Source organism: Malaclemys terrapin, chromosome 12 (assembly GCF_027887155.1).
Source record: "Malaclemys terrapin pileata isolate rMalTer1 chromosome 12, rMalTer1.hap1, whole genome shotgun sequence".
NCBI classification, from domain to species: domain Eukaryota; kingdom Metazoa; phylum Chordata; order Testudines; family Emydidae; genus Malaclemys; species Malaclemys terrapin.
In genome coordinates, this window is record NC_071516.1 from 20,541,525 (window position 1) to 20,555,255 (window position 13,731).

A 13,731-nucleotide genomic window follows, 5' to 3' on the forward strand; every position below is an offset into this window, starting at 1 on the left:
GGGATGCATAATATAGAAAATATTAGGATACCATTATTCTAGGCACAGCAGCTAGTGCTGCCTATAATTAAGGTTGCCTGACACATTCCTTCAGTTGCTTGTATCTTTGCCCAAACAACTATAGTTTGGCAGGTTCCATGCTGGGTGTCTGCCTCTGCTGAATGCTGTTTGGGTGAGAGGGGGAATGTGATCATGTAATTATAGACTAATGAATGCACAATGACATGGGGTGCTAAGGTAAGGTTGTACTGTCAACCTTAATTCTGGCATTTCCTAACTTGAGTGCTTGATTCTGCAACCTTAACATTCTTTCTGTGTAACTTATTTTCCATGTAACAGAGATCACTGGTGCAGCCTCATCTGGAATACTGAGTGTAGTTCTGGTCACTCCATCTCAAAAAGGATATTGCAGAAATAAAGGGAAATGAGAGAAGGGCCCCAAGAATGACTGGGGGGAGAAACTGGAAGAACATGATGAGAGACTGAAAAGAGTGGGATCATTAATCTTAGAAAGGAGATAAGAGGGGATATAAAATATGGAAAAGTGAATGTTAGAGATGGCATCTGTTCTCCCTGCCTCTTAACACAGGAACAAGGGGACATTCCTTGAAATCCAACCAAATTGTGCAACTCATTGAGATCAAGAGCTAGTGTGGGGGACAGATTACAGAAGATGTAAGAATGTCACACTAAGCAGATATGAAGTAAAGCATCTAGTGCTGGCCACCCTGGGAGCCACAATACTAGACTAGCTCAGAGCCTAGGTCTATCGAAAGCAACAGAGAGTCCTGGGGCACCTTTAAGACTAACAGATGTATTGGAGCATCAGCTTTTGGGGGTGAATACCCACTTCGTCAGACACATATATCTGACGAAGTGGGTATTCACCCTCGAAAGCTGATGTTCCAATACATCTGTTAGTCTTAAAGGTGCCCCAGGACTCTGTTGCTTTTTACAGATCCAGACTAACATGGCTACCCCTCTACTAGGTCTATCGAGTATGGCAACTCCTGTGAACGGGAGGGATTCCAATAGTAGTGACTGGGTTAGTCTGCTATATTTACATAAAAATCCTTTGGTACAAAAGGCATTAAGTGTTACAAACACAAAATAATATGAATTGCTCTGCACACCAGTGAAATGCCATTATCTTGACTAGAAAATGTCATGTTCTTCATCCTACCCTCCCTTCTCAATCACAGCTAGTTTTGCTGTTTCAGTTGTTGGCCTCTCTTGGGCAAAGACTCAGTTTGCCTGCAGAAATGTTAGTAATCAATAATGCACCTTTTCACTTATGACACCCTAGTCAGAGCTGGGACTGAACTGGCTGTCAGAAACACTTAGCATTAAACTATGTCCCTCATGGACTTCCTGGTCAGGGATGGCAAAGATGTACAGCTTACGGCATACAACTGCAGGGGGAGAGGAGATGGGGAAAACTGTGTGAGGGAAGCTAAGGTCTATAAGCAGCAATCGCACTCACTTTTACAAGTGTAACTGCTACCTCCTGGGTAGAGCCACTCCTGAGCTTCAGCAGAAATAGCCTATTCTGTCCTGGGCCAAGACCTAACAGGAGATGATGTCCTTTGGCTACCTTCTGTGAAAAGCTTCTACATGAATGCGCTGTGCTCCCTCCTGCTCTGAGCATGTATGTGTTCACAGTTAGTACCTGGAGCTTAGGCTCCATAATAGAAAGCTGTTTGTTTCATTTTTTGATTGCCTGATTCTTCCCGTCTAAACATTTCCAGTTTGGGGTAAAGAAAGTGTAGTTCAATGTGATATGAACAGTATGAGTACCAGGCACCTGTACACCAAATAGTAATGGCCTAGGGCCGTGGTTCTCAACCAGCAGTATGCATAGCCCTGGGGTACACAGAGGTCTTCCAGGGGCTACATCAACTGATCTAGATATTTGCCTAGTTTTACAACAGGCTACATAAAAAGCACTAGTGAAGCCAGTACAAACTAAAATTTCATACAGGTAATGACTTGTTTGTACTGTTCTATACACTGAAATGTAAGTACAATATTTATAGTTTTATTTTATAATTATATTGCAAAGAAAGTAAGCAATTTGTCAGGCATAGTGTGCTTATTTGTCTGATTTTGTAAGCAAGTAGCTTTTAAGTGAGGTGAAACTTGAGGTATACAAAACAAATCAGACTCCAGAAAGGGATACACCAGTCTTGAAAGGTTGAGAGCCCCTGGCCTACAGGCAGGATCATGTATGATATGCAACAATGGGACCAAATTTAATAGCACCAACCTCTAAATAGCATGGTAATAACTTACTCAGCTATGTACTACCCTTCATTTCTATCTCCCAAACACCAGCTGTGGCTCAGTGGAAAATACTCCTTGACCATTTATTTTTAAGGATGGATTTTGCTTTTCTCTCCACGTAGCAAAGTTTCACTGCATCAGCCTCTGCTCTTCCAAAGTTGTGGCTGACAGACTCTTTCCCCACCAACATGTGCCAAGGAAAGGAGAGTATAGCCAGCCTCAGCAGGTCAGTGCCTTGGGGCCTGTGATGCAGTCCAGCTAACCAGCCTATACTTTGCTTAACTGGCTCCCTCACCACCTGCTGCCTGGCTCTATGGGCCCCTATAGGGAGAAGGTGCTGTTATCCAATCAGCTCCCTCTGTTGGGAAAGACTGCAGACAAAGAAGCAGCTGCAGGCAGACCCAGCAGCACAGGGAGATACCTAACAGTAGATACTTGTGTCTTCAACAGAATAGCCTGTAGTATAGCTATAGCATAATTTCCATGGCATCTTGAGTGAGATGAAGGGGGCCTCTTAGACCTTGTGTTTTACTCTTGCTGTAGACATCTTTGCAGCTACAAAGGCAAGCAGTGATTTTACAATGAAAGGTGAAGTGTTACAGCACAGCTGTGTGGCTGTGGAGTGAATAGATCCTCAGCTAGACCCAGATAAGGCAGCAGAGGGTCCCAGCCCTCTCCAAAGCTTTTTTACAGCAAGGATGGATGATCTGTGTAAATGCTACACAGTGAGAGCATTTTCCAATTCCTGAATTCAGCTAAGGTAGAGGTAAATAGAACCTGAAATACTGATCTGTTGTGAGAGAGCAAGGGCATGCCACACCAACCCTACAAGGGACTAGGAGTGGAAATGAAAATAGCATGTCCTTCAACTTGCATTGAGTGTACTTCAATGTAAGTAATCAATCCCTGCTTGTAGTAAGTGTCCTGGAAACATCTCCAGTGAGGCTTTGTCAGTACTTCTGTTTTACACTGTAGCTAAACTGCAAGGCTTCTCTTCTGCCCATGCAACAATCTAACATCCTAGACATACACCAGGATAGAAGTGCAGAAAATAGCTGTGTTTTTATCAGTGCATAAATGAGACTTCTGCAGTGACACTGCATAGCGGATGCTCCTTGACCATAAGGGCAAATAAAATAGTATTTTATCATGGTGAACGGTTGAAATAGTCCCTGTCCCAGCAACAATTATGGTAACATAGTACACCCAGACCCTTATGTCAAATACACAATTCTAAAAAAACACACAGCTGTAACATATGCTGGCTTTTAATAAAGTTGCATTGTTCATACAGTAGCTTTGCCAAACAAATCATCCTGTTACCTATTTAGATCTCAGCATTAAAAGATAACTCTTTGCCACCACTAGATGGGAAGAATCATAGTATAACATGTTCATAAGTCTGTGATGGAGGAAGGTAGTTCTTCACATCAGAGGCCTCATGTGGGATACTATTGTGCACCCTCTTCCCTGTACTAGTGGTAATAGCAGCTGGTCATCAAGACACAAACAGAAGCTAAAATGTTAGAAAGAAATTGTGGAAATTCAAAGTTGCTAGGACCCAAACTTCAGCAGTGCATGGAAGATAGCCCACAAATACAGAATCAAGGCAGGTTTAAATTAAATATTTGGTGGTTGTTTTTGTGGGGGATAAGAGCTATGTCGAAGCAGCTGCAAGCTTCTGAACAATTACTCTAAACAAAAGCAGCTTTGGGCCAGTAGGCACCAGCTAAGCCAGGGAACACCTGAGCCATTTATTCTTGTAGAGGTCTCACCACACTTTTAAAGGATCTGGAACTGTGCTAGGGAAACCCTGACTTTAATTTCTCATGCAGCAGCCTTTGTAAGTAGCTTGTTTAAGCAAGCAGAAGCAGTATACACAGCAGATCTGCTTCTTTCCAATCTGAGTACATATTACCATAAACTCAGTTTACTGCTCTTGAGTACATGCCCCAGCCCACACCCATCTTTGCAGACAGATTAACTTAAATAAATAATGAGTTTACAAAATTACCTTATACCAAGGAAATTAACCTGAATGCTTCTCAAAGACAGGATCATTTAAAACTTTTAAAGATCTTACAGGGAGATACCAGGTTTGATATAGATGGTTCACGTTAATGTACGTGTAATTAAGCAGCCAAGAACTAGCTACTACTCGGCAAATCGGGACGGTAGGTTTCAGAGCTGGCCCTACAGTGTTTGGCCCCTGTATCAGTATTAAAAGGAAAGCCTGTCTTCTGCAGTAAAGAGCAGACAGATTTTTTATTTTAAGTTCTTGTTCAATTCTTGCAGTAGCTTCTGTGCAGCTATGTTCTTTGGTTCAATTTTCAGAACGCTGTTAATGTCAGTCATGCTTGATTTGTAATCCTAGAAGCAAAATGCATTTTTAGAAAACTGAAAAGGCAAACATTTTTAAAACTTGGCCTTTAAAAGCTCACACACTGAAACACTACCTACCATAGCCCCTTCTACTTCACATGTGCTTCTCACAGAAGAGACTGACAACTGCATAGCTGTTCTGTAATGCACATAAATTGGGGACCAGAAAGGCACTCCGTTTATACAGGAGATGAAGCTCGTGCGTTAACCTGCTCCAGTCTCACAGATATTCTAATATTACACCTAGATTACATGTCCTGCTTTAATTGATGAAATACTGCAGAACCCTACAATTAGCTGTAGTTTAAGATCTAGGCTGTTTGCCAAAACATCTCTCTATAGTCATTTTCAGTGCCCCAAACACAGGATCTAGCTGTTTCCAGGAATTTATCAGGCAACTCAAGACACCAAGAGACCTGAAGCTAGCAGATGAGAAATCCACATAAAGGTGAAGGTATCTGCTAATGACTTAGTAAGAACCATGATTGTAAGCATTGTTTCCAGAAAACCTGGCTTGTAGGATAGCTATAAAAGGACACACACCCTGATTCAGGTCTCTTTGTTCTCCCAAAGAGAAAGATCCACACATATCCATGCAGCTGTCAGCCAGTGAAATGACTAGGAATCTCCCTTCACTATGTACCAAACCTCAGCTAGCAGATTTGTAGTTGTTTTGCACAGAGGCAAGTTATAAAAGGCCTGTGGAAACTCTACAGTTGTGGATTCAAGATTCAGTGATACTTGTGAGAACATGGCTTCTCTATCCCAGTCCTGAAAGGGGTCTGAAACGCGTTTGCAGTTACTTACCTTTAGTTCTTTAAATGCTTGAGCACGTCTGTAAAACGCCTTAATATTTTTAGCATCTAGCTTCAGAGCTTCTGTGCAGTCTTGTATTGCTTCCTTGTACTGCTTCAGAGACAGGTAACAAAGAGCTCTGGAGCACAGACAATGGTAGTTAAAGGTTTTAGGCTTCAAGTGGTGGGCTACAACAATCCCTGCTTTCGGGCACTATATTCAATCTTATCCAAGTTTCTTTCTTGGAAAGAGTCACTGTACAAACCCTGCACTGACTGGCAGAGATTAAAAGGGTTTTTCAAAACAAGGCTAGACAGCATCTCACTGTGCAGCGTGTGTGTACCCACAGGAGGTCTCATCTCAACCTCTGCCCAGTCACAAGCTGCCCTTTAATAAAAAGCTTCCTCTATAAATTTAGAATGAAGTACTAACAATCAAGGATCTTCTCATTTCCTGAGCTCAAAACTGGTTTTGGTTAAAAGGGGAGAAAAAAGTAATTGCTCCACAAATCTGCAAGAATTAATAATTTTCAGTCCCCAGCTGTCACTAAGAATTTCTAAGGTTGCAATTTTCTTATGTATACTGTCCTGGAAGGCTCTCTGCAGCTGCCTTCAAATGCACCACAAGTAGTAAAGGTTTTGGATAAGTCCTTACACCATTATTTGCAGGTAGTGGAGAGTAGGACCATCAAAAACAGAACATTCTTAGCAGAACTAAAGATTTGACAGGAATAAAAACCTAACAATTTAAGCTTAGAATTTCCATACAGGTGCCTCGAAGCCACTTTAGAAAATAAAGGGATCTCCACTTGCAGAGCAAACATCTGTTATGAGGAGAAAATGCTTCACCTAATCTCCCCGACACATGCACAAAGCGATGTATTCTGATCAAAGAACAACATTAATAGATGTTAAAGGCAAAATTCTACCCTCATGCATGCACCTGGCTCCCATTCATTTAAGTGGGAGCGGTGTGTGGGCATCAGACAGCAGGCTTGGGTCCAAACTCGATAAGAGTTACTGGAATTACTTAAAGAGTGCCCCAAAGGGAAATAGGATAATAGGTGCTTGTACATTACCTATTGGTGTAAGTTGCACATTCCTGGTTACTGAGTTTTAGACTCTCGCTGTACTTTTCAATAGCTTTTTTATGGTTCCCTTTCTTCACAAGTTCATTTCCTTCTTGCTTCAAAGTTTTTGCTCTTTCAATCATAGCAGCAGTAGGCACTGGAAGTTGTATTTGAGAGAACATAGTGCTACGTAAAAATGAAAGAGCTAAGCAGTCACATTTGTTAATGGCAGTGATCAATACAATTAATAAAAAGTAAGGTTTTTTTAAGTATGGAAGCCTAAGCAACCACAGAAAAGCCTGAATTCTCCTAGAGAAATCTGTACTGTGGAAAGACTATCTTTGGACAGAAACCTACCTAGCTATCTGAGTGCTGCCACTGGACACCATAGATTTACTGAGAATAAGAAATGGCTAGACTTGCCTGAAGGGATCGAGGATAAGGTTGAGAATCACACACCTGGTTTTACTCTCTGAATTGTACTAAAATCAAATTAAGCTGCAATCCCATCCATTCATTGTTCAGCAGAGTTCAAGAATCCCAAGGTGGTGGCTTGTACGCAGCATGAGACAGGATGGAATAACTGGTTTATTAGTATCTATTATATGTATTATAGTAAAGCCTACAAGCATCAAGCAAGAATAGCACCCCACTGGATAAACTCAATGTAAGCAGGGCCGGCTCTGGCTTTTTTGCCGCCCCTGGCAAAAAAAGCCTCCCACCGCCCCCCGCCATCCGGCGGGGAGCGCGGCAGGGGAGGGCACCGAGCCCAGCCGGGGCCCCGCTCTCCCACACCGGCTGGAGCGCCGGGGGGAGGGCGGCGAGCCCGGCCGGGGCCCCGCTCTCCCCGGGTGAGCGCCGCCCCCCTCCAGGTGCCACCCCAAGCACATGGTTGGAGGGCTGGTGCCTGGAGCCGGCCCTGATTGTAAGAGACAATTTTTGCCCTAAAGAGTTTACCATTATGGGCAAATGGTGGGAGAAAGGAAGTATTGTTAGAGACAGGGAATTGAGGTACAAAGCAGTTCAGTGACTTGGCAAAGGTCACACAGGGAGTCTGTGGCAGAGCCAGAAACTGAGACCAAGGCCAATGCCTTAAGCACCAGACCAAGTTTAGCAGATGCCTTGTACTTTACTGTCCCGTCTGAGTCCCACAACTCCATGTGCCATCTAAACACAGGAAAGGCTCACCTTGTTTTTCTAGAGATGCAGTTTCAGTTGCTTTGAGTCTTGGGGCAGCCGCCTGGCTTCCTGCAGGAGGAAAGTCCCATCTTCGCTGAGCAGAAACAGGAACTGAAGGGATTGGTGGGAGCTTCTGGCGCCACTCGAGGCCATCCTTCTCCAACAGGGCTTTTGTCATTCTGGAAATAGAGATATAGGCTGTGCAGCTATCAAGTCTGCTGACAGAACAGGCCATCTTTCCAGAACAGTGCTCAATTTCAATAGGCAGGCTCCTAACTGAGCATCTGCAGGCAAATACTGTGTAACTGCTGTGCATGCAACCCTGCTAACTGCATGTAGCTAGGAAAATGTGCCTTTAGGGTAAAAAAAACTCATTTTAGTGCTTGCCATTTGAGTAGTTCAAATATTTAGTGACTTAAACCTCACATACACCCATGGTAGACATGTTTTCATTTTATAGGTGGGAAAATGGAGGCCTTTGGGTTAAAGGACTTGTCCCCAAGGTCACACAGTGAGGCAGTAGCAGAGCCAGGACTGGAACCAAGGCATCCTGAATCTCAGTTCTGGGTCTGAACCACAAGGCCATGCTTCTTCATGAGGAGATCTAGATATTCCAGGCAATAAGTAAATGAACAGAGGAAGTCTGTGGCTATAATACCATTCAGAAAGGAAGCTTAAAAGAAGAAAAGACTATTCAGTTACCACAAACAGCAGTTTTTAATTTAATGGTATACACTCTTTCGCAACAAACTTAAAATGCATTTCAAACATGCTTCAGTCTTTACATATTCTCCATATTTCTTGTCCAGGGCCCCTTTTGCCAACTTCTGTCAGTTCAGGTGCTAAGGAAAGTTTCTCTCTCCCTTTGTGAAAAGCAAAGCTAGGCTCTTTATACACAATGGGTTTAAATGAAAGGAGTCTCTTCTCAGTATTGACAATACCAAAAGCAGAAAGATCTGCTAGGATAGGAGCTATGAATTCACTAGAATTCACCGGTGTTGTGAAACATAAGAATATATGGAGCAGCACAGAGGCTTAGTAGTTTAGTAGAACACTGTGTTCATATAGACCTGCTCTTGGGAACAGAAAGGTACCAAGGAGGCTTCAGGTTGGAATGTGGCCACTTGTAATTGGTTAGTTGCCTAAAAATAAGCATTATATAAAATACGGAAAACTTGCATGGCCAAATGGAATAATTTCCCAGCTATAATAAAGGGAAGTAACAACTTGACGGGAACAGACATCTGTAGTACTGGCAGCAAATATCACCAAAGAACTCACACCACAGAAACGGTGCTAGGCTGCATAACAATCGGATCTATTGCCATTTATGAAGCATTCCAATGCACCCAACCTGTTCCCAGGCAATCGTCCCAGCTAAATGGGGCTGAGATTCGCAGAGGCAGCTGAATGAGCTCTGCTGTACTTTCATTCTGGTCTGTGGAACAGTACAGAGTTAGGAGTTACCTGTTGACACCATCATGTGCAGCCTGTACAGTGCAATCAATCTGTAATACAGTCTTGTAGTCCACGTAGGCCAACTGGTATCTCTCCAGAGCTTCATAGGCTGCTGCCCGCCTCAGTAGGGGTTTGATTCCAAAAGGGACCAGGTCCAGTGCACTAGATCAGTGAGGAGAAAGCAACACAGTTCACTGGGCCACCTGAGCTAAATTCATCAGAAAGGTAGTCAGAAGGTCAATTTTTTTAATATCAGATTCTCCCATGTGGGTACCATTATCACCTGGGATCTTGTCCAGTCTTAACCTTCTATGACCCAAATTTTCAAAGGCACAGTCTTGAAATGTGTGGCTATATTTCAAACTGTGTTCACATACTGCTTTGTAGGGAACAAATCCTACAGTAGTGGAGACTTGGTGAATTTTTCCATCTCTAATTTCTACATTTTCAAATACATTGATTTCAGTTACAACACAGAATACAAAGTGTACTGTGCTCAATTTATATTTATTTTTTATTACAAATACTTGCACTGTAAAAAAAAAATAGTATTTTTCAATTCGCCTAATACAAGTACTGTAGTGCAATCTCTATCATGAAAGTTGAACTTACAAATGTATAATTATCTACAAAAAAAATCTGCATTCAAAAATAAAACCATGTAAAACTTTAGAGCCTACAAGTCCAATCAGTCCTACTTCTTGTTCAGTCAATCACTCAAACATGTTTGTTTACATTTGGAGAAGATAATGCTGTCTGCTTCTTGTTTACAATGTCACCTGAAAGTGAGAACAAACGTTTGCATGGCACTGTTGTAGTCAGCGTTGCAAGATATTTACATGCCTGATGCGCTAAAGATTCGTATGTCCCTTCACGTTTCAGCCACCATTCCAGAGGACATGCGTCCATGCAGATGACGGGTTCTGCTCGATAGCAATCCAAAGCAATGCAGACCGATGCATGTTCATTTTCATCATCTGAGTCAGATGCCACCAGCAGAAGGTTGATTTTCTTTTTTGGTGGTTTGGGTTCTATAGTTTCCGCATCAGAGTATTGCTCTTTTAAGACTTCTGAAAACACGCTCCACACCTCATCCCTCTTGGATTTTGGAAAGCACTTCAGAATCTTAAATCTTGGGTCGAGTGCTGTAGCTATCTTTAGAAATTTCACACTGGTATCCTCTTTGCATTTTGTCAAATCTGCAGTAAAAGTGTTCTTAAAATGAACAACATGTGCTGGGTCATCATCCGAGACTGATATAATATGAAACGTATGGCAGAATGCGGGTAAAACAGACATACAGTTCTCCCCCAAGGAGTTCAGTCACAAATTGTTTTTTTTTTTTTTTTTTAACAGGAGTCATTAGGGGGAAGGGATAGCTCAGTGGTTTGAGCATTTGCCTGCTAAACCCAGGTTTGTGAGTTCACTCCTTGAGGGGGCCACTTAGGGATCTGGGGCAAAATCAGTACTTGGTCCTGCTAGTGAAGGCAGGGGGCTGGACTTGATGACCTTTTGGGTCCCTTCCAGTTCTAGGAGATAGGTATATCTCCATGTCCTCTGGAACAATGGCCAAAGCATGAAAAGGCATATGAATATGGTCTCATCTGGCATGTAAATATCTTGCGACACCAGCTACAACAGTGTCATGTGAACGCCTGTTCTCACTTTCAGGTGACACTGTAAACAAGAAGCAGACAGCACTATCTCCCATAAATATAAACAAACTTGTTTCTCTTAGCGATTGGCTGAACAAGAAGTAGGACTGAGGGGACTTGTAGGTGTTAAAGTTTTGTTTTTGAGTACAGTTATGTAACAAAACAAACTACATTTGTAAGTTGCACTTTCATGATGAAGAGATTGCACTACAGTACTTGTATGATTAATTGAAAAATACTATTTGTTTGCCATTTTTACAGTGCAAATATTTGTAATAAAAAATATAAAGTGAGCACTGTACAACTTGTATTCTGTGTTGTAATTGAAATTGATACATTTGAAAATGTATAAAAAAAATCCAAAAATATTTAATAAATGTCCATTGGTATTCTATTCCTATGGACTATATAATTATTTTAACATTTGCTTTAATAATTTTTTTAAAATCTAAAAGCTTGTCACTGTCACCAACAGAAGTTGGTCCAGTAAAAGATATTACCTCACCCACCTTGTCTCTCCAATGTCCTGGGACCAAGATGGCTACACCATCACTTCAAACATTTTAAACTTTGCATTTCTAAGATTTATAAAGAAATCTTGACATGGCAACCACAGAATCCCACCGCACTAGCTGTAGAAGGTGGTAAGCTGTTTAAGGCAGAACCTTTGTCTTCAGAGCTGCGTGTACATGTAGCACGCTATTGGTGCTATACAGACAAACTGTTGCCTAAAGGCAAGAGCATCTGGCTACTGTTTTCCTACAGAGATGGAGGGGGGAGATTAGGGTTATGTCAAGTTGCTGTGTAAATCACTGCTATTTTAAACCAGTTATCTCAGATTAGCTAACCCAAATTAGCTAAGAACACTTTTTTTGTGGGCCACTGAAGGCATACCCTAGATGAGCTATGGGGGCTTTTCCAGGCCTGTCTAGGATCTCGTAGCCTTAGTCTTAAATTTGCCACTTACTGAGGAGCAAGTCTCTACCATGCCATATTCCATTACAAATGTCTGTTTGGGAAAGAAGCATTTGGGGATGGGAGGTGATCAGAGTCTCTGGCCTAACTCTTTATAAATTATGAGCCAAATCTAGTTCTCAGTTACACCTGTGCGTAGAGTAGAATCTGCCCCTACTTGACCCAACATGGTAAAAATATTCATAACAGAGTAGAAGAGAGACCAATAAAGATTAATTAACATCCTTATGCCAGGACAGATTATTGTCACCCAGTAACAGAGGACATATATAGCGGATACTATATTCAATCCTATATCATTCAAAACAAACATACAGCTTTTCTCTAGACAGAAGATGCTTACACTGAACAGTCCTTAACACAGAGGCTACAATTCCCATCCTTCAAGTAGCAGGCAGCTCGATTTGAATAGAGGACACTTGCTTCCTCAGCATTCCTCTCCCCTAAGAGCAGAGACAGAAAACAATCAAACCATTAAGTGTGGAACAGTATATTCAACAGACCTTAAAGCCACCTTATTTGAAGTTTCTACTTGCTGCAAAAAGCAAGACTCCATGTGCTGTGGATATTATAGGTACTGAAGTCACAGCTGGGGAAAGAGAACAGAGAGGTTTACTGCTGATATCACTATCAGTACCAGCAATAATACTCAGCATTTTTCATCTCCAAAGCATTAGCTAATTAATCCTCACGCCTGCTGAAAGGTAGACAAGCATTATCATCCCTGAAGGCAGATGGGGAGAGGGAAGCAGAAAGATTAAGTCCAATGTTAGGGTCAGATCTAGGCTTGGAGCTCAGAACTGCACAGTTCCCAAGCCCACATCTCTCTCTCACCTGTCCATAATTCAGTAATTCTGGCCTTTTCAATGGTGCAATAGGTAGTGACAGCATATAGTGGTAGCCAGAGTTACTGAAATGCTCTGGCTTGCAGAAGAGTTTCAAAAAGCCCTCATAACTTTATGGCAGGGCAAGTTTGGGGCCTAAAGAACTGTAGCTGTGGTCCTTTACCCTCTGTTACCAGACCAAGAGTACACACACATGGCAATAATGTCATACTGCATGGGTACATAAAGCTGTTCCAAGTAGGAGCATAGACTGGTGCCCTGTAGGCATTTTGTCACCTAGGCAGTTAAAGGGGCATCCATTTGCTGTCTACTATGTAAAACTATTTTTAAACCACCCTGGACGGCGGAGTGGATGAAGCCCTGCTGCATCCTGGTGATTTGTATTTGAGTGGGCACTCATATAAATACCGGCTCTGGGGCTCAGCTGTTGGGTCACACAACAGGGATGTTCTCCCTTTGCCCTGCATCTGGTTCAAGGCCCTCTACCTACCTGAGGGCAGGCCCCAGGGAACAGGCATGGGGCCCATGTGCCACTTGTCATGGTGTCAGGCTGTCACCCCTCAAAGGAATGAGCGAAAGCAGCTCTGCACCCACAGGCAAAGGGGGGGGGGGAGAAGAGAGGCAGCTTCACCCCCCAACTCCACCAGCCATGGAAGAGCAGTGATTTTAGGGGAGGGAAAGGTGGCTTCAGCCCCCATACCGCCGCACCAGTACCCAGGCAGGAGTCTGGGGGCAAAGACGGATTCATACCCCGGGCCCCAAGGGGAGGCGTAGCTTGGGGGCAGGCAATTCCGCACCCGCATGCCCCGCCACTGGGCAGAACAGCTGCGCCCCCGCTCCCCAGCCCCAGCGCGGGCCCTAGACCTGCCCGCTTGCTGGTGTGCGCGGCTCAGGGCCGGGCCGGCCGGTACCTGCCGCCTCCAGCAGCCCCAGCGCCTGGCTGTAGAGCGCGGCCGCCTGACAGTACTGGCCGCTGCGGAACTGCTCGTTCCCGGCGCGGCGCAGCTCGGAGACCCGGGCCGCCGCGGGGGCCATGAAGCCCGGAGAATAGCCAACCCCGTCCGTGCGCCGCGGGCTGCGCTCCAGAGCC

At 43.4% G+C, this 13,731-nt stretch overlaps 1 protein-coding gene across 1 annotated transcript; it reads right to left on the reverse strand.

The window, feature by feature from the left end:
- Positions 1–3,535: 3,535 nt before the first annotated feature.
- TOMM34 (translocase of outer mitochondrial membrane 34) lies at positions 3,536–13,731 on the reverse strand. Its single transcript, XM_054046236.1, has 7 exons — positions 13,553–13,731; positions 12,140–12,239; positions 9,176–9,328; positions 7,718–7,887; positions 6,539–6,686; positions 5,473–5,599; positions 3,536–4,653 (listed from the first exon to the last, which is right to left on the reverse strand). Exons 1-7 carry the CDS (start codon positions 13,674–13,676, stop codon positions 4,549–4,551), a joined length of 927 nt encoding a protein of 308 aa, XP_053902211.1. The 5' UTR covers positions 13,677–13,731; the 3' UTR covers positions 3,536–4,548.

Excerpts from the sequence above, each read along its gene's own strand:
- TOMM34 (XM_054046236.1), bottom strand. The coding sequence starts at position 13,676 with ATGGCCCCCGCGGCGGCCCGGGTCTCCGAGCTGCGCCGCGCCGGGAAC. Across the intron at positions 9,329-12,139 it reads TGTGTTAAGGACTGTTCAGT|TGCACTGGACCTGGTCCCTT; the intron begins GTAAGCATCTTC and ends TCACTGATCTAG. Across the intron at positions 7,888-9,175 it reads GCACATGATGGTGTCAACAG|AATGACAAAAGCCCTGTTGG; the intron begins GTAACTCCTAAC and ends CTCTATTTCCAG.